The sequence below is a fragment of the Enoplosus armatus genome, chromosome 11 (genome assembly GCF_043641665.1).
Source record: "Enoplosus armatus isolate fEnoArm2 chromosome 11, fEnoArm2.hap1, whole genome shotgun sequence".
Taxonomy (NCBI): domain Eukaryota; kingdom Metazoa; phylum Chordata; class Actinopteri; order Centrarchiformes; family Enoplosidae; genus Enoplosus; species Enoplosus armatus.
The window spans coordinates 5,511,511-5,532,923 of NC_092190.1; the positions used below are offsets into that span (position 1 = coordinate 5,511,511).

Genomic DNA, 21,413 nt, shown 5'->3' on the forward strand with positions numbered 1-21,413 from the left:
AGTGGATCCCTGGCTAATGGCCTTGTTCTATAAATCCATCAATCATCAAAGATGGTTAAATCTACGGTGCGTACTTTAAGACTACCACTTTCAAACAGTGCTGCCATATAGTGTCGATAATGCATCATCGCTGTCTACACATAGCGGTGATGCATTTTGTAACCAGGACATCTTGGCTCTGAGGACTTCACCTTTGGCTGACCGGTGCTGTGGCTGTTTGTGTTCCCATGTGGGGGATCTGGCTTCAGGTCCAATTTGATACAACTGCACCACGTAGTAAAAGCTCTGTGTGTTACATTCAGTGGAGTGGCTGCACATATCTGTGACAGCTGTTTTTCTACAACTCATCAAAATGTTGCACAGTTAAAAGAAAAATGGCAGTGTTGGTGCAGCAGTGTTCCCTCTGAGCTCAGAAACAGACATGGTTGTCAATAACATATATCAATATATCTATTGAGACCCCCAAAAAATACAAAAACAAAACATTTGCTGGGCAAATAGCAGCCTTCGGTTTCAGCTACTGTACCATGTTTGTTACAAACTGAGTCTCTGTGGCGATGTAACTTCTAACCTTCATATTTATAGCCTGTAGGTCTAAGTGATTTCATCCGGTAATCAGAGCAAGTAATTAGAGGTTATAAAACTTGGATATAGTTGGATACTAACGCTGCGTACTTGTAAATGACTCCCAATAAAGTGAGCTCCTACAGACACCACGCCCTCCAATAATCCTGCACAGAAAAAAAGCGGCATGCACAGGGTGAGAGCCTCATTTTTCAGTTATAGTGTGAATAGGGCTTTAGAAGAGTCACTTGTAGTACGCACCAAGCACAAGCTAACCTCAGCAGTGACTCTGCAGTACCACTCACATTGGTTGGATGCTAAATTCACCTGGTGGTAAGCCTTTCACCTTTTCTTTCTTTCTTTTTATTTCTTCCTTCTGACTGTTTTCATGCTAAACACATGTTTTAGAGTATAAACAAATACTAAAAACATACATCATATATATGTTATTATATAATCTATGGGCTGAAATGAATTCATATCATAGCAGTTTTTCACTCTCTCACTCTCTCTTTCTAGTCCAGTTAGCCGTTATTCTCCATTCTGTCTCTGTGATGGAGGGAGATGTTGCCGCCGCTATGTAACACAAAACCTGTACTTCACGCTACGCTACAGCTGAGTAATCACTACATTAGCATAAACGCTGGACGCCTGCCCCATAGGCGAGGAACAACTAGCTCAGTGCACAGACTCTCTGGGGTCCACGAGCTAATTACTGCTTAGCATGGCTTTCTAGTACAGGTACGGGGGTGGGGGTGGGGGTGCACTGTGCACAGTCGCCTGCAGGCTGCCGTTCACACCAGCCTCTCCTGGGTCAGGAGCCAGTTATTCCCCATGTCACCAGCAATTAAATGAGAGGAAGCACTGAAAGATGAGAGCGAGTATGGCTGCTGCTACTACAGTTACCACTACTGACATAAATGTCCTTTATGATTCATTGGCCCCACAGTGTCTGTAACCCAGCTGTCTACCGTCATTGTCAGCCTTTGTTTGTCAGTCTGTCTTTAACCGTCATCTAGTCCAAACCTGCCTTTGTCTGTCAGTTTCTTACTTTCCATTTATAGCAGCAAATAAAAACAATATATAACATCAATAGAAATGCAGTTAACGAAGTGTTGTGTCAGTCCACATCAAACCTTTATTCATCGGCTTGAACAGGCAACTCCTGCATCAGTTCAACGATCAGTGCCAAGTATTACATAACACGTAAAAACTGCGTTGATATGGGACCATGTTGCATGATGTTATGCTGTGCACGGTATAGTGCAATGGCCATGACATAGTGCATGAATGAGTTCATGAATTTTAATGACTTCCTCGCTTTCATGTCATAGAATCAAAGCGGTTCGTCCCTCACTGGGCGACAGACTTCCTGCTCTCAGTGTTCACCTTCAAAAGACTGAAAACAAATGAACAAATACATCACTGCATAGCACAAGCTTCTACGTGAAAATGAAGTATCCCTTTTCTGTCTAACCTCAACCGTATCGAACCCACAAGCTGTCAAGATTAAACCACTAAACACGTTTGTTTCGTAGCGTAAGAACAACTTTTTCCTCAATAACCACATTCTCAGATTCAGAACAGTATAAAACAAAGTCTTGTGTCATGTCACATCCCCTAGCCTATCTGCGTACTGGTAAATATCATACTGTACTGCATGTGGTGACCATTTTTAGACTTTCTGACATGACGAAGACGCGACTGGGATCAAAATGTTTTCTTTTTAAATGCATTTGTGGTATGAAGTCAATGTGTAGACGTCACTCCTGTCATCAGTGTTCTGAGGTTTGTCATCTTCCATTTCTCAATAATATCTCCTTTCATCGTATACTTTCATGACACTAATCTATTCCACAGTTCCCACCTCACGCATCACACCTTAATAATGTCATGTTGACAGTGGGGCAGGTGATGCAGCATTTTCTCTGTCATACCTCCTGAACAGTGCAGGGTTATACACAGTGCTGGGTATCATGTTACTGTGTGTTCCAGAAAAACATTTCTGTCCAAACACTCTTGATACCGCTCTCACACAGCAGTAATATTCCAACTCTTTTCTACAGGCTGGACAAACAATTCATTAAAATAAATATATTAAAAAACCCACAAACACATAAATACATATATATGTATTACATATGTATATATTATAACATTGTTGGTCAAATTCATCATTTTACAGAGCCGTGATCTTGGCTGATAAAGTACATCTCTGTCTCTCTCTGTCCAAGTGGCCGCTGTGGATGCAGCATGTCAGCACTCAGCTGTTGAAGCGTGAAAAATCGTGGAGGCGTTCCATCTCCGACTACACTCGTGTGCTTGAATCTGGACCGTCACATTGGTAAAGCCCGTAGCTATCAGACAGACAGCAGTAAGTGTGGAGCTGATATGTTTTCTCAGTTTCTTTTGTTTCAGACGTTACTATGACCAGACAGGTGGAGAGCTTGTATTTCCAATATGTCAGCTCTTCAGGAGCCAAGAAAAGCAGCCATGTTTTTACCTCCAGACTCTTTTCCATCAGCCAAAGAGAAGAAGAATCTTCTCAATTCATGGAGTACTTGTCTACAAGTCCTTAAATGTAAGCCCAGTAACATCAAATTCTAATATTGTTGGATCAACATGCTGGTCTAGTTAAGTCTTAAATGTTGATATTTTTATGACAGCTTTTAAAACATCTCGTAATTAGGGAAAGTTCTTTATGTTTTATGTTGTTTTGAGAATTTGTCAACAGTAGTGACGATATCATAAAAAAAAAAAACTGATCAAACCATAATCCTTTTTTAAAGTACTGACTGAATTGTGTCTGTAGTGCAGAATGTATATACATATAACTTTATAGACTACATTAAATCAATTTTGATGGGTATTTATGTAAGAGAAAGATCATCTTTTAAGTCATTCACACCCAAATAAATCCTCTATGTCTATCTATGAACTGCTAATTCAAACGTGGAGACGGTTACACCAGCACCTCTCCAGCTCGCCAGCTCAGGCGGATCTGCTTTCTATTTTGCTTGACAGCCAGCTGGTGGACGTTTGGAGTCCTGCAGACTCAGCCAAATGGGGTGAAAAACTGGGCCCCAGCACAAATGTTTACCTAACAGATGATGGCACAGTCTGTTGGCCCCATGGATGCTGCTACATACTCTGCTCAACACAAGCCATTAACAGCATCCCTCCACAGAGGGCAGGGAGGTACAGCACGGGCAGATATGTTAGAAACAGAGCCTCTTTCATGTCATCTGAACGTTTCATGAGAGTTGAAAACGTGGGGTCTTTAAATAGCCAACAGAATCTTTCTGAGGAACTGGGATCATCAACGTTTCTCACATAAATATAGATAAATAAATAAATAAATAAATCACAAGCAATCTACACAAGAGAAGCGTGGCGATGAAGATGATAATGTCACGATTAAAGGATTACAGCAAATAGCCAATCAATAAACCAATTAGTATAACATTTCTTTTTTATAATTAATTAATCATTTATCAAGTAAAAATTACAAACATTTGCTGGTTTCAGGTTCTCAGATATGAGGATTGTATTTGTATTGTAATTTGAATATCTTGACTTTTGGACTGTTGGTCGACAAAACAAGACGTGACTTTGAGCTCCGGGAAATTGTGATTGTCATTTTTCACTATTTTATGATGATCAAAAATGATTCATCAATAAAGAAATCAATCACTCGTTGAGGCTCTAGATTACAGAGACACATTTGGAAATGAATTGGAAAACATAAATCGGAAAAAACACCTATTTATGTTGTGAATGTTTTGAAAGTTTTACAAGAACAAAACAAAAACTCTCACACAAACACTATATGCACTTTCCAGCCTTTGTACAACCTGATAAATAACTCCAATATGTGATAAATAAAGTATAATTATAAAACATGTGGAAGCAGCTGTAAAATCTGTCCACACACACACACACACACACACACACACACACAATGGGGTAAAGCTCATGGGAGCAGGAAACATGCTTACAAAGGGCCGCTTGACATCAGGACTAAGGCATGATGTATTGCTTTAAATTCTGCCCTGTTCATCAATTTCTTCTCCTGCAACAGTGCCTTCCTTTTCCACAACCATCTCATCCAATTCCCATCTGCAGCCACTTTCACAGCACAACACATGTTTTGCATGATTGCATTCTTTGTTGCGATAAGCTGTTTACATGCCACAATGAAAGAGACAGAGGTACAGTGTGTTCATGATAAACTCTGTATTATCATTACGACACAGTGAATAGTAGTCTGACTGTGTCAGAAGTGTCCTGCACCTGTAGGCCCATCAATAGTGAGTAAACGAAATGCTTGACATGCAGTCAGTTTATTACTGTGGAGTTATCCTTTCAACCTTTTCCATCAAATGCAGGGAAAGAAAGTATACACCCGAATGGCAGCATTCAATGTAGACTTCTTTGAGAAGTTGAAGAGGATTAAGAAGAACTTGCTCGCGCCCTGAATGTGGAAGCCTTGTTGAAAGCATACAGCTTCAGTGAAAAAGTACTATAATTGCATATCAATAATTTAATAAAAATAAATGTCAAAATGTGCAACAGAGGATTTGTACTGCAGTAAGTCTTTGAAATCAACCTGCCAGGCTGGACGGAAAGGATTAATGCCTTTGTCCAGGGCTTCCAGGCGCCTCTGCTAATGATCCATTCAGAGCCATGGGAGTCTTTCCTTGATACAAATAACTGTTATTTACTGCCTCATTACAAATGAAATCTGTAACTGTAGGACTGGGGAGAAAGGAAAATAAAAGCCCCACACCGCTGGCCACTACAGACGAGCACCTGCTTTATGTTTCACTATTCAAAATAATGAATTACCTCTCTGGAAACAGAAGACACAATTAGACCTTACAGCTCTGCTTTTGCTCCACCCCTCGCGTCAACACATATCTTTTAGTTGAGGCTACGCTAATTCATACCTAAACAGGTTGATTTTTCAAAAACACATTGTTCAACACACTACAATACAATTTTAATCCAAATTGACCAAATTTGGTGCATAAAGTATTTTGGATGAGTCAGAAAAAAGTATACTTTTTCCTAATTGGTTGCCATATTCTTCTATGTGTGGCCTATTAACATCAACAGCCATAACTCTGAAACAAATTGTGCATGTTCAACCAAAGTCCCATGACAGGAGCAGAAATACATTAAGTACTCCAGTAAAAATGTAATTGCATTGTAGTTTCTGTATGATATCTTGTATTGTGTCGCTGCTGCTTTCAGGTGGCCGGACAAGACTAAATTCAATTCTATTGACTTTTTTTTAAAACCATGAAGTAGACAAAAGGTAAAGCACTGTGCTAATTTGGTCATTTAACTAATGATCCCTACATTTGCCACTTTACATTCCTGAAACTGTTGAGGCACGAATGACAAAGATGATGTCATTCAGGCCAGAGAGTATTCAGAGCACGAGGCACTTTGAAGCATTCCCAAAATTACTATCATGAGCACAGACACAAGCAACAACTCTGACAACCAGCCTCTTCCCCTCTTCTCTCTCCGTCTCCTGTCTCTACCCACACACACACACACACACACACACACACACACACACACAGACAATGAGTTGTTTGTGAGGTTATTATCTATGACTATCAAGTGGCCAGTCTCGAGTCCATCGTGCCACACTCAAGCCTTATCTGTTCAGACGCCAAAGCTCCGTCTGTTCTCCCATCTCCATCCTCCTTCCTCCCCTGACCCCACGCCTGTCAGACCCCAGCTCAAAGGCTAAAAGCATTCTCTCTTTTCTTCAACAAGGTTGGAGAAGTGGAAACAAACATCTAGGCTCCTTTGAAACGACTGAGCCCGAATAAGTGACTGGAGCTCATAATTCACTATTCAGTTTTACACGATGTCGTCTTCAGACTCAAAGAGCTCTCGACATCCTTGCAATAGTACAATTATTAATCAGCCACTGCAGCAGGTTTACTAGGCTTTGTATTTTACATAACAGCTTTTCTAAAGGTGAGTCATACATTGAAGTGTATATGTGCAAAGACTGTAGTAAGTGGGTTACATCTGTCCTGTAAGCTAGAGAGGGGAAGTTGTTCTGCAATACCATTATTAAAATGGAAATATTCAGCAATAACACGTAAGTTTAACTTTGCTTTAACTTCAAGATAAACAGTAAGATACCACCAACCACCAAAAGCATTGATGGGGAAAGTGACGGAGTAGCACGTTAACAACTCATTTCAAAGTCCTCTTGAGCAACGCACTCGACTCTCCGACATCTTGTGTTGTTTTCAAACATGCTTTACATGAAGATTTGACATGAGTTCACATTTCTGCTGCAAATCCTCAGGGTTTTTTGATCTACAATCACCAGCAGGTGGGTGGAATGGGCATATACTGTATGGCCATCAGAAAACATCACATTCAGACAGAGTGCCAAACATTGTCCCCGAGTAGCTTTCACACATTCACAGAAAATCAAGTGGAAGTGAGTCACACGCGAGAGCCTGCAGGTCATTACGGGTCGAGGATGCACAAACAACAACAAATGCATTTGTTTGCCTGCCTGTCCCCAGACAAAGGCTCTCTCTCCAAAAATCCAGACACCCACAAGCTAATGACAAGTGCTGATAGCAAACCACAAGGACAGTAAGCGCCCCGAAGACGTCTTCTGTAGTGATGCCAGTACCGCCCTAAACATGGGACAGCGTGAAAGACAGTATGAACGAGTTTTGTAAGTTTGGATTCGATGACAGCGGACCAAAGGAGACACACCCGAAATACGACTGGATGTCATTGTTTGACTGAAACTGGAAAAAGTCAATACAAAAAATTAAAAATGGAACCTGCAGTTGAATTTGTAGTAATGATGTAATGACTGAATTCAGTTATATAGTATCTTAATAGACGGGATGAGAGTCTAGGATGAGATATTAGGATTTTACAGAGAATCCATTTCCTGAACAGTCTGAGGTGGAAGTAAAAAGTCTCCAGACGCATCAGTTATTCAGACCCATAATAAACGGGACAATATCACACGATATCAACGGCTGAAACAACAGGAAACAGATGGGTATTTCTGCATTGTGTCGTACTATCAGAAACAAAACAAAACTAGCAATAATGAAACTCTCCTGGTCAGAATCACCCTCCCACTTCACAACATCTATCTGGCCAAAAGTATGTGGACACAGGACCCAGTTGACACGTCCACTTGTTCTGGCGCTGTTTGTCAGTTTGGTGTGGAAGAACTTTAACTGGCCTGATCAGAGCCCTGACCTCAACCCCATCCAACACCTTTGGGAAGAACTGGAACACACGCTTTGAGCCAGACCTTATCACCCAACATCAGTGTTGGACCCCACTAATGCTCTTAGCAATGGCTGAATGGCAGCAAATCCCTGCAGCCAGGTTTCAAAATCTGGTGGAAAGCCTGAAACCAGAAGAGCGGAGCCTGTTGTCGCAGCAGATCAGATTTAGATGTTGAACAATCACATATAGGTGCAATGTATATCTGTCCACATACTTCTGGCCATGTACAGTAGCGCTTATTTTAGTTCCTTACATAAGATAAACCCCTCTATAAAAATGCACACCATTGACAGAACTAGACTAGAGATGAAAAGGAGCAAATTCTTCAAGGCACAACAATGAAAAATGCTTTTTGTTGTTGTTGTTGTTGCTAAGACAGAACCTACACTCCCTTGCCAATACTGTGGATAGGACAGAATGTGTGAAACATTCCCTCCATCTTTCATCTTCAAGAGGCAGCCAGGATGTCAGGTGGAGTTACAGAAAGGTCTTGACAGATTCTGGCTCAGTGGGATTCCCTCCTCCCCTCCACCCAGCAGCATTTATTGCCTTTGTAAGCATTTTTCCCGCTGCTCCGACACATTTGTATCCCATGGATGCCCGCTCTACCCGTCAATAATAATGTTGGCCTCTCTGTATCAAAGGCAGCGTGTAGGTTTCTCTGTGTGTACCATCACTTGTGTGTGGTGAAGATGAGGATTTATATCTAATGGGAATGTGACGTTTCACTACCATGCATGCCTTCAGGTCTTGTGTGGAAGACGTCGCAGTTGGATGCAACAGCGCGTCAGTATGATACAGATGGCCATTGTGTGTGATCACTATGATCACAGCCGTTGTTCTTTTCAGTCAACCTTGATGATGTATAGTGGGCGTAGTGAAGCGAAGAGAGAGACAGACAGACAAGTGAGAAAAATACAAATGAAGCCACAAAAGAAGACGAGATGTTGCTCGGAATCACATACAGTAGACATGGTCACATACAAATACCCACAATGCTCACAAACGGAGCTTTACAGCATGCATGCTGGCCGTTCATCCATCTGGAGAGGTGGTAAAGAAATGCTGCTCAGGTCTGCAGACGCTCAGTCCAGACAGGAGGGGAACAGTCAACTGGCTGGCAGTATCAGTGATAAAACTGTACAGTTGGTTGAATACACACATGCCAATAGACACACGCACACACTTGTGCACACCCTTCCCCCAACCTCTTCTAACTCCCCCGAGAAGAGTGCACGCTCAGCCCACTCAAGTCTCCGCGCATTCTGTGGGTGTTTATGAAGGGATCAACCAGCCACCACACAACAGAGAAGCATGGGTTTACAAAGTGTCAGACGCCCCCCCCCCCCCCACCAACTCACCGCCTCCGAGTCTTCAAATCCATGTAGGTACAAGTTATCGTACATGGAGGAGTGAGATTCCAAAAAGCAGCTCGTCGGCGCAAAATAAGACAGGAACTGTAAACGATCAACCTGTTCCAGAGAGGATGGATGATGAGGACAGGGGAGTGACAGAGCCCACCAGCAGTCTCTTTCTCCACATTGAAGGTAGAGAGCAACAAGACCACGCCAGAGCAGCAGATAGAAAAAAAAAAGGTGGAGCCCTGTGTTCTCCTGATGCTGAACTGGATGTTATTGCCCCCGAGCTGAGCGAGTGTTGGTTCCCATTATAAGGCAGCCTGGTTGTCCCCAGAGGCAGAGCAGACCTGGCATTTCATCTGCCTTCCAAGCTCAGATCACACGAGCCAATCCCTTCCTCCTGCACTGGCTGATGACAGAGGTGGGATGCAGCCTGCCGATTGGCTGGTGGAGGCTCCAGTCAATAATACTGAATAAGGAAGGGGCAGAGAGGGAGGTCTGCAGCCTGAGAGCGGCGTTAACCAGCAAACTGTGTGTAATCTCTGCATGGACCTGAATCTGTTAACCTAAAAAGCAAAGACTGACATATAATTTACACACACAGAAATCGCAGCAAAGGTGAACAGCTGAGTGATGCTACGTTAAGCAGGAGGCAGACCTGATGCTGCCGAGCCGAGGCTCTGTTACAACAAGTGTTCATCATGTCTTTACAGCTTTGTGAACGCACTGGGGCAATAAAATCAATCGATAAAGGTCTGTTACAGGGACACTGATCATATAGGAAATCAGTCAAGAGGAGAAATAGTCTGAAAAGTCTGAGGTTTGACACCTTTTATGAGCAAAAAGTCCCTGTTGAAAGCATTCACAGAATAATGAAGGCCCGTGAAGGCTGCTGCACCTCTCCTAATGAGAAATATCTGCTCATCATTTCAGTGATCTGTTCCCTGACGTCACTAAATATTTAGTTCCATTATTATGATGGTGTATATGCCCTAAAATTAAATATCATGATTTAAATGTGTTTATATAATAATTATAAAACAGACACACATTAGGGAGTTAAGGGGATGATAAAACTTATCTCTGATATGTTTTGTTACTTTTTCAGCTGAAGATGTCTGTAGGATACAGCTGAACGCTTCGGTAATCGCTGATTAAGTAAACCTTGAGTTCAGAATGAGTTCCTAACCTCAAGGATGAACCTCCACACTCTAAGATTAAATCAAATAGATTAAAAACATTCTAAAAAAGGCTAATTGGCAACTTCAATGTGAAGAGAAACAAAATGACAGAACTTAATCAAACTTAATCAAAAGCAAAATGTTCTAATCAAACCAAGCTGTCAGTTTTATATTAGTTTTATTTCCCTGCATGCTCATATACTATTTCTACAACTTAACCTATGCAACTCCTGTGCAATAAAGAAATAATTAATACTCAATTACAATAATTTCACATCTATGCTGTTTTATTATCCAATCCAAGTGAAACTGCAAGAGGATATTTTTTGAGTCTCAGCTGCTTTGTTGACAAAGTAGTGCGACAGCGCCCTCTCCTGACAAGCCGTGTTACAGCAGATGCACCTGCTCCTGTCACATGAAGCATCTTCATCAAATCTGCCTCGGTTTTCTTTTGTCTTCCTCTTAACGAGCACCTCTCAAAACACCTGACGGCCTCATAATCGTCTGTGAGACATTCTAGCGGAGGAACAGAGGTGGAGGTGCTTCTTCATCAGATGCTGACCTGCGTCTGGACACCTCAGCAGCTCTCAGGCCTATCAAAGTCCACCACAGTAGATCAAGAAGAAACCTTTACCCCGTTTCATGCTCCACCTGACACAAGTGCTCCAAGGCTGCAGGGGCATGAAGTAACACATAAGGGCTTTTTTTTTAGAGAGGGATGGATAAAGAAGGATGGAGTAATAAAAAGAGAGAGTGAAAGAGTATATCAGGTGATTAAGTGCTCTCGGAGGAGGTCTTCAAGCGATTTTTAAAGCCAGAGAGGGATTCTGACAGTTTGGCAGGATCATACAATTCAAATCACTTTAATCACCACATTGCTATGCTGTTTGAAGTTGTTACCAGTTTGGAGTGTAATGGAGCAATCGTGACTAGGTTTAATGTGAGGATAAGGGTTAGGGTGAGGCGTGTGGTGGTTATTACTTAGGGCAAACCACAAGGGGTCGAATGTAAGTCCTCACAAGTTCAGAGGCAGAGGTAGTGGGAACAATTATTTGATGAATTAAACAATTTGACAACAATTTCGATGATGGTCAGATAAAACAAGCACTCTTGGTTTAAACACTGAATCCCCTAATAAATGAAACATCCATTAGTTGATAATGAAAATAATCATGAGTTGCAGTCTGGTAAGTCTGCAAGTCTGTAAGCATGAGTGGGTTGTATTCATTTTGCTTAGCCATTGTTGTAACTTTCAGTAGCTTTTGCTGTTGAATCCCAGTGATACATTGAGCAGGTGAGGAAATAAGTGGGAAGCGGTGAAAGCCAACACAGCTGAGCAGTATGGAAACTCAAAACTCAAACGTGTTCTTTTCTCTAGAAGTGTGCTATTCATGGGTCGGGGGCTCTCCAGGAGTTACAGATTTACTCAAGAGGTACTGGAAGACTAGCGCATGGTGGCAGCGTGAGCCATGAGTGGCAGTGGCCGGGTCCCATCAAGTAATAAACAAAATAAAGGCTGCTGAGTTGAGCCATGTGACCTACATAAGAGGGATTAGCAGCGCGAAGAAGCCCCTTCCTTATCGCTTTGCAGGCTGCAAGCTGAAAATTTAGGTTAAAGGGATGTCTCTGTTTATGTATCGTGATTCAGAAACAAAATGTAATTTCTGGGTGAAAGCTGTGGCATCATAAGCCTCGCCATCCCAAAATGAGACTTTATTAAAATCTGCAGGCCTCACATTCAAACTCTTTTCAAAAGCGGCGGTGATGAGGTCTTTGGCTCGCAGCTGCATTTCTGCTACAACTAAAAAGTCATTTCCTGGTCTCAGCTGACAGACTATTAAAACACTTAACAGCTCCCACAGAATTCATTGCTGTGTACAACATTCAATTTGCAATTTGCATTAGAAACTGAGATGGTTTCTCATGAGAACATACAGCATTTTGTAGTTCAATGTATTTCCTGCCTTTAAAAATTGCAGCTGTTTAATATATTTTCAGTGAATGTTGTTGAGAAAACAAAGGGCCTCAGCGTGTCTCAAAATAAGCACTTGTGACTTCTGAAGCCCCCCTTCCCCCCGACCTTTTTGACGTCGACATGGGGGGACTGCGTCCTACAATTGCTGTAACTCAAGTTCAGTCGCATCATGCCCAACCTGGCGAACCTAAATCATGTGATGTCTCTGTCACTCTGTGAGTTGACTCTGTGTTTTCTTTGACATTGAGAGGTATGAACCGTCTTAGCTCAGTTATTGTTGTGTTTCTGTCTTTTCTTCTCATGTTGTCAGCAGAGATCATTTCAGTTTCTTGCCTAGCTTCCCCACCTGACTCGTCCCCTGCTTTGGTACACATTGATTTCATTTCATTACATTTCATTGAATTTTGAATTTTTAGTGGCGCACTGCCCGTTACCTCAACCAACTGTTACCGCCCTCTGCAGTCGGGTAGAAATGTTTGTAAAATTAGGACTCTCATCCAAATATTTTTTAACAGTGTCACTACTGGTCAAAAACTCCACAAGATACCTTGTAGGCTCATGATATACTTAACACATATGCAGAGACAAGTGACTATGATGTGAACAGCATTATACATAGGGGCCAAATAAGGGCCAAATCCTGGAATAACAAGAACACTCAAAGACGTTGCTAGACTTGGTACTCTTAAAAACTTTCCACCATTGTAGCTTTTTTCAGTCTGGTGCTGACCTTATTTCACATGATATACTGCCTCCCACCGTTCATGGGATTAATTGCATCTTGCAGAAGCGTAGAGTTAATTTCTGAGAACACCAACGCCCTGACACGGGATATGTGAGGTAGAACCATCACGTGCACACGAACACGCGGCTCAAAGCAAGTACCGTGTATTAGCTATCTAAGTCAACAAACACAAATATCAAAGAATGCGGGACGAGAGCAAAGGTCCTCTGTGCCACTTCAATGCTGCAGCTCTGGATTATTCCTGAGAGCAAACATCTGCCGAGCTTTGGCATCCTCTTATCACAGAGCTCAGAGGTATCCCAGCCACGGAGAGAAAACATCTGTCCACGCGGGCAGTGCGTGTAGATGTTCAGCACGCCATCTGGGAGAGTCAGCTTTCTACCAGCACCTCCCTGTAACAGACCAAGTGATCTGCTCAGCACATCCTATGGTGACTCACACTGATCAACCATGTCTTCTCCAATACATCCTGTCCTTTTCCTGCGAAACTGAGTGAACGTGGGGGAACACACTGACATTTTACTTAAAGCCATTTTCTCTTTGAACATTTCTCTCTTTTTAATAGTTTTCTCTTTTTGACTTCCATTTCCCTTAAATGGACTGATCCGTATGAGGACATGCCACAGACTCTGGCCCTGACAGTTTGCCAGGCTCATCCTCCCTTAACCCTAATACTTCAGAGTCAATCTGCAGTGAATTCACCCTCCGGAAAACTCCACTTAAAGGCCCTGAAAACAAATTCTTGTTTTTGAGTGATGGGCTCTTACATGAACACGCCATTTCCTGCCAAAGTCAACGGAGAATTTCTGCATTTGTGCTTTTGCCTGAGCTCTTCTGATTTGAAGTGGGTGATGTGAGATTGCCAACATTTGAATCACGATCTGATGACAGTTATGTGGTTATTTGCTTCTGATGCCAGTACAGTCAATCAAATCTGATGAAACCACGCCCACACAGTCCTGATGAAGCACATTAGCATTTTTGAGTATTAGACTCTTAACTGTAACTTTGATTCCTGTTCATTTAGTCATGAAGCCCCGAAACTAAGTTTTCAGGGGTTTTAACACATTACCTAATTTTGCACTCAAAGTCAATTCCCCATTCAAGAGTTAAATGAACAAATGAACATGAATAAAAAAATCTGTCCAGGCTTTTGCTATGTGCCATAAAAGCACAGACCTGGCACAAGGATGAAGAACTGAGATCCTGTCTAAAAGCTAACAGGAAATGTTCTGAAGAAGAGGAGCAGGTAAATAAATCTGATATAACAGAGTTTCTTCTCAGCTTTCTTTTCTTTCATGTGAGCATTTACTGTGAAAAAAAAGAAAAGGTACTGAAAAGGAGGAGGAGGTGCAGTTTCCTGCTAATCAACCTTCTGGGCTTGACCCCTGTTGTTGAAGGGCGGCTGTTACTATGGATACACGAGGGAATCAAAGAGAGCCCACTGCTCCTCTTCTCACCTGATGACAATCACACCGGTGATGACACGAATCACAGCGGGGGTGTTAAAGAAATCTGTGAGCCTGTGATGAGGAAAAGGAGTGAGCAAGACATCTCGTGTACATTTCTCTGTCCTTCTGTCGTACTTCTTTGTTTTGTTTCTCCTCCTTTTTCTTTGTTCTTTTCTTAAATGTTTTATTTGTTTCTTTCGTTCTTGCTTTCCATTATATCTTGTTTTTTCTCCTTTCGGCGAGCCACATAATTACTCCATGCCGATTTCATGCAGAGGGCATTCAATAATTACTGGGAGGTATCAACAGGTTGAACATACAGTGCATACACTGGCGCGTAAGTTATTAAAAGACAAAGCTATCAAGAACTCTAAAGGACTGTACTGTTCACGAGAATCCATCATCATCTGTGTAGTTATACTGTTCACACTGAACAGGTTTAGCTGGAATGGTATTAAACAAAATATTAGACTGAATATTGCCTTTAAAATGACCCGCAATGCAAATAAAACGTACAAACTGACCTACATGTGCTGGAAAATGCGGCACACTATCATAAATCACATCCAGCTCTTAGATTTGACAAGCTGTCGTGCGCTTTTGTTAGCACGCCCACGCGTAAAAAGCCTCTGACCTCATTTGTTTTGATTTGACGTTGCTGCGCCTTCTCAGAGACACACGTGTCTCAGCAGGCCAGCGCATGACGGAGGAGTTCAAGGTCAGGTAGGGAGAATTGAAAAAGTGAAAAAAAAGACAAAAGAGAGAGGGCGATCTGGGACAAAGGTAGCCAATGACAAACTGTCCTTGTGCGGCTGAACGGCGTCTGCAGCCTCAGTTCCCCTGGTAACTTGTTAGCGGGATGTCAAAGTCTAGGCTGACTCCTTTCTGTATTATGAATTAGAGGGAGGGATTTAATACAGGAAACCTATTTGAATTTGTTTTACAATGGCGACAGCAACTGCATTCAAACGCCCCTGCCTAACCCAGTCCATCATAAATTATACATGGCTGATAGATGTCTCATAAGCAGCTGAGCAGGATGAATTCCCAGGCTGACACTAATCAAGGTCATCGATTCCCTAAACTACAGCAGAGGCCAAGGGCTCCAGTCTTGGCAGCATACCGTCTGAAGTCATAGTCCTTTTGTTCACATCTCTCTCGACGTCAGAATCAAACTTTTAGGAGTGAAACTAAACGTTTTGGAATAAACAGTATGATGGATTTAGTCCAGAAACCAGCAGTGGTGCTCTGGTGCCAGACCGCTCACTTTCTCAAGTCTCTCAAAAAGATGGAGAGGCATTTCTTCAAACAACAAATCCCCAAATGTTTTCACAACTCACTGCCAGCACTGGGATCGGTATCACGGTCGATATCATCTAATGGATAATTAAACAGTCAGATGTTTTAAAAGTGTTTTCACCCAGATTTTATGTTGAAATACATGAAAAGGCTGCCAGAGGAAAATGTACCACAGTTTACAGTAAACGAGGTCCTCTGGTGGTGAGGACAGCTCAAACCATTCGGCTGCTGATACAAAGGAAAGATAAATACAGGAAATAAATACAAAAGATCTGCTGAATCTGCTAAAGATCCTTAAACGTTGTTATTCCTTAGATCCTCACCACTAGAGGGACAAAAAATGTGAAGTTTGTCCTACAGGTGGCAAAGGTCATGTTGTTAATTAAATCAAAATGGTTTATCATATGTATGGTGGCCATTTTAGGACACAGCAGACCCAGCTTTTTGGGCTCAGCTCTACATTGTCATACTTTCATCTATAAGAGCTGGTATTTATAGCTTGACAAATACTGTTGGCATGGCCGATATTATCATCTGATTCTAGCTTAACGCAGATACAACGGTATATGTCAGCCAAATTACGAAACAAGAAATGGCCACAGATGCATTTCATCCAGTTAACTTAGAAAAACTGTCTCCATTACATAGTTTGTCCACAAAATGTCCCGCTCAGTGCATTTCTTATACAACCAAATCTAAGACATCCTTATCAAAAACGTTTGTTTATGTCATGTGTTTATGGCAAAAAACAAACATTGGCACGTTGTGATCAGATGTCCAGTATTCATGGGCCCTACTACGTCAGCTCAGGCTAACAAGCTAATATTATAGTTAAGTTACCGTACACGTTTAAATAACTGGTACAATACTGGCATACTGATGTTAGCATAGTAACATGTTTAAAGTTAGCATGTTAGAAAGTGAACATCCACACAGTTGTAACAGGTAACATTTTAGCATGTTACAGACCAACTGACCGACTGGCAATGCAATCCCTAGAGCCCCACAACTAGCATGGCTAAAACATAAACAACAATCACAATAAACATTGATACGGCAGAATCTGATTTTCAGACTTTCCTTTTCATTTATTTCTCAGACATTTCTCATGAAAAAAAATCAGACAAATTCCAGGTAGGCTGAATGAGCCCTGCTGATGCGGTAAACTGCCCTACCTGTCTGAGGATGAAGCTGGTGGAGGTCGTGCTGCCGTCGGACCTCTTCAGCCGGCTGCGTCTGGAGTAGGTCCCTCTGTTAGCCTGAATATGATAAAACACACACGTACAAAGAAAATTCTCCTTTTCATTTTCTATATTTGTGATTCTGTTATTGTTGTATCTTCCCTATATTCCTCCCTTACTCTCCTCCACACTAACTCAAGGGCACCTTCCCCACAGCAACCCCATGAAAACCAGCATCTCAGCCCCTGGGGTTGACAGGGCTCTGGCTCTTTCCAGCTGCCTCTTGTTCTCTGTGATGACCTGTATGAAGTATGACCTATATAAAGCCTGACTTTTACTGCTTTATTCAATTCAATTCAAAAGGCTTTATCGGCATGAAAATATAATTTGTCCAAATATTTGGACAGTACACAATAACAGTAATATGATTAACATAACATTAAGATTGATATATTTATATACATATATATACAGTATATCCTATGTATGTATTAATGTCAGGGAAGGATGAATAGGCACAGCAGCCATCTTGAAATGAACCCCCAGTTAACAGTAAATGTTATGGATCATATGTAGGAACAGAGTAATTCACTCAATAACCACCTCTCCAATTACATTTCAACAGATCACATCATACTGTTTGTGTTTGTGTGTGTGTGTGTGTGTGTGTGTGTAGGTGTGTGTGCGTGAGCGTGTATTACTCATGTTGTGGGGACATAAATCTGTTTGCACAGACACATTGTGGGGACTCGCATTCCTTATGGGGACAAACGGAAGTCCCCATAACGTAAATCATTAAGTATTAGGTTGAAGACTTGGTTTAAGGATAGGGGAGTGGTTAGGGTACGTCTCCAGGAAATGAATTAACGTCAATGTAATGTCCTCTGAAGTGATGGAAACACTGTGACTGTGTGTGTGTGTGTGTGTGTATGTGTGAAATGTTTTAAATATGAAATTACAGAGTTGTTAAATTAAATGTTCCTTATTTCATTGAATGTTTTACATTGTAGGAGGAAGTGCATCTCCGTCTCAGCCTCACCTGTCGAACAGTGACCACATATTGTGTTTTCTGATTCTGATTGCCAGTTTGTGGTCACTGAGCCTGCACTTGGTTAGGATCTGTCTCTGCTTTCTATCTCTGACAGTAGAGAGATATTCTGCCAATTCATAATCTCTTTACAGGGCCAGATTCAATTAAAAACAATTTTTGTTTCTATATAAGAGGTTCTCTCAGAGCACTTTTCAAGAGAAAAGAGCACATCTAGACTGTAATCTCTATGATATTATGTACAAAGACCCGACAGTTCCCACCATGAGCAAGGAGAAGCTCCCTTTCAACAGGCAGAAACCTCGAGCAGAACCAGGCTCTGGGTGGGCGGTCATCTGCCTCGACCGGTTAAGTTGAGAGAGAAAGGGAGAAACATTTCTCACATTGTAATCTACTTTGGCTTTTAGTTTCTTCTCTGCAATGTTCCAAATAGTTTTCTTTACATTGCGTGTCTGAGAGGGGGCAGTTAGTCTCAGCACCAACTGACATAGGGGACTCTTTCCTGGGCTCAGCTCTTGGGTTTGGAGGGCTTCGGAATGGAGGGTCTCTTGGGGGCTGGATTTAAGGTGATTAAAAAATCTGAGTGCTCTCTTTCGAATGTTAATTATCGGTGGGTATCTGACTAATTCTGCTCTGCTGTTTTTCTGTGTGCGCATAAAATGTGTCTGCAGAATTCTGCATGGAAACATTCAGACAATTTTTTGGACATTTCACTCGACGATTAAGATTCATATAACATAACTGTTAACATACATGGCGATACGATATACTGTACATTCTGTGAGAAACTTGTAGACCATGAGAGATTGAATTGTACATACCTTGCTTTTCAATGGATTAACTCATTGTTGAAATATATCAATATATAAAATGACTGTGATTAAGGAATGTATCCATATTTCTTTCTTTCATCTTTCTATCTATCTGTATAAAAAGCAAAACGTGCAATGGGGATTTGTGTGCGTGCTGACAGTAGAAATACTGATGCAGTAGAGACACAGATTACAGCTCTGCTCAGTATCAACTCTGTGTACTATTCTGCTACAGTGCTAAGAGAACATCTATCTCCTCAGTGAAAGTGACTTGGACTACCTCCTGCATAATGAGTGCAGCTCCATCAGAAGATGCTTAATAATTAAGAGCCCAATTTCATTTCTTTTTGAATAAATCAAATTCTCACCGTGCTGCAGGACCCGTGCCTCCGTCTGATTAATGACATCTCAGGGGCTCATTAGGAAGGATGAAAAATGTAGCTTCAGTTAAACAGAGAGCTGTGTGATGGGTTTAGTGTGTCTGTGGGGATCAGCGCTCAGGTCTTTAAATCAATATTCACTGTTGTTTTTATATTAGGAGTGTATGTATTGCCTTCCTATAGTATCATTGTCTACCCCTCTCAATATTATTATCATTATTAATATGTGTGTCTTATATTTTTTATCTGTTGTTATAATTAATCAGAATAACTATAAGAGAAGAAGAAGAAGAAGAAGAAGAAGAAGAAGAAGAAGAAGAAGAAGAAGAGCCTCCGTGATTTCACGCCATTCTTCCTACCTGAAACACGGGCTTCTGCAGCCCGTCTCCTATCCCGTGTCGGGTGTAGATGTGCCGGGACATCTCAGCCAGTTCATCGGTCCAGGGCGGAGGCTGCCGCTCGGTGCCGCTCCACTGGAACTGCTGCTGCTCCGGTGGCGGACAGTGGACCGCCGGCTCCAGCTTTGCTCCGGTTCCGCTTCACGACAACAGAAGAGAGGAAACGCTGCTACCGACCGCTCGGCTCTGGAGATGCGTCCCGCTCTGCGCGGATGAAGCCCGTGTATCAGTGCGACCACGGATACTGACCCTCCCCCTCCACTCCCATCACTCAGGGCTACTGGAGCGCTGCGTTCAGGGACAACGCAGAATTTCACAATTTCAGCATTGCAACTTGAGAATAGCCTACATACATATATAAATTACAGTTTACACTCACCTCTATTTTCTTTATCCTTTAACAGCTTAACAGGCTAATTGTTCATCATGAATACTCTCCTTTTAAACAGACTTGACTTCAGAGGCTCCAAATGCAATAAGCACATCAGACAACATGTTTACAGCTGTTGTCACTGCTCTGGTAAATGAGACCGACTAGAACAGTGTGTGGTTGTTACCAAATAAGTATGTATCCCAAAATGAAAGAAGTCATGTCTAAAATAAAAAACGTGATTTAAGTTGTGACAATATAAATGATCCCGAAACATTTTTTGGGAATGCTCAGGATATTCTTTCTCTGACCCTGCATAATGCACATTATCTCTGAGGCCTCTTAATTGATATCTTAACAATTGTAGGTTAAGAATAAAATTGAATATGTAAAGGAAAACTAGTTCAACACCTTTAAATCAAAATTAATTATCTCAAACAACAAATGGATGTAAAAATGACAACACTACAATCTTAGTATTGTAAATATGTGCAGATGTTTGTGTTTGAGTTTTTTGTGCAGGCTACAAAAAACAAAAAATAACTCAGGTTTTGTGTTATTTATGTTAATAATTAGAAAAATAGAATCCTGTGATACTGTACTGGTACAAACAAGTATATAGAAAGGATGAAAAGGATGGATATCTGATAATTAACATTGTTAGGCCTACAATAAAATAAACTCCAGCAACCATACTTAGTTTTGTATTTATGATGATAATGATTTAACTCTTTATTTACATTTCTGATCTTGGAATTTGGATTTACGAGGAGCATTTGAAGGCAGCGTAAACTACCAGCATGACCTGGCATTTGGCTAGAGTTCAGGTCAATTCATTCTCTTCACGGTATTAAAAAACCCCACAACAACCCTCATAAAATACTGACAGAAGACTGTCCCTCTACAAATACTGCAGGCTGGATTTAAAACAAATCAAATGATTCAAGCATGAATCGAGCAACACTTACCATGATGATGACCGGTCACTTTAGTTTTTTTGATAAATAGAATCGTTTACATATATATATTCATATATTCATAGTATTTTATGTACATTTGTAGGCCCGACACAATCACTTTCTACTGATTTAGTGCTGCATTCTTTACTTGAAAATAAAACAGGCCAGTTTTATCTCAGCAAATGAACTAGGACAAACAACAGATGATAAAATCTCCAGTCATCCTCACCAGACCAGCTGCGCTGTTTTCAGACAATCCCACTGCAGCTCTGTGGAAAGCCTTTACACCGTGTACATATCCCGGTGGCATCCTGGAGAACAGCCTGTGGTGTCTGTCCTTGAACATTTAATTAAAGAGAACAGTTTTTACCTGCAGTTTGCCACCAGAAT

At 41.5% G+C, this 21,413-nt stretch overlaps 1 protein-coding gene across 2 annotated transcripts in view; it reads right to left on the reverse strand.

Moving 5' to 3' along the window:
* cacnb4a (calcium channel, voltage-dependent, beta 4a subunit) overlaps positions 1-19,718 on the reverse strand; it is a 31,587-nt gene extending 11,869 nt beyond the window's left edge. For both annotated transcript variants that reach the window (XM_070915206.1, XM_070915204.1), the window contains exons 1-2: positions 19,656-19,718; positions 17,051-17,134 (exon numbers count right to left, since the gene is read on the reverse strand). In XM_070915206.1, coding sequence (XP_070771307.1) covers positions 17,051-17,134; positions 19,656-19,718 — 147 coding nt within the window. The remainder of the gene's footprint in view (positions 1-17,050; positions 17,135-19,655) is intronic.
* Positions 19,719-21,413: the final 1,695 nt, after the last annotated feature.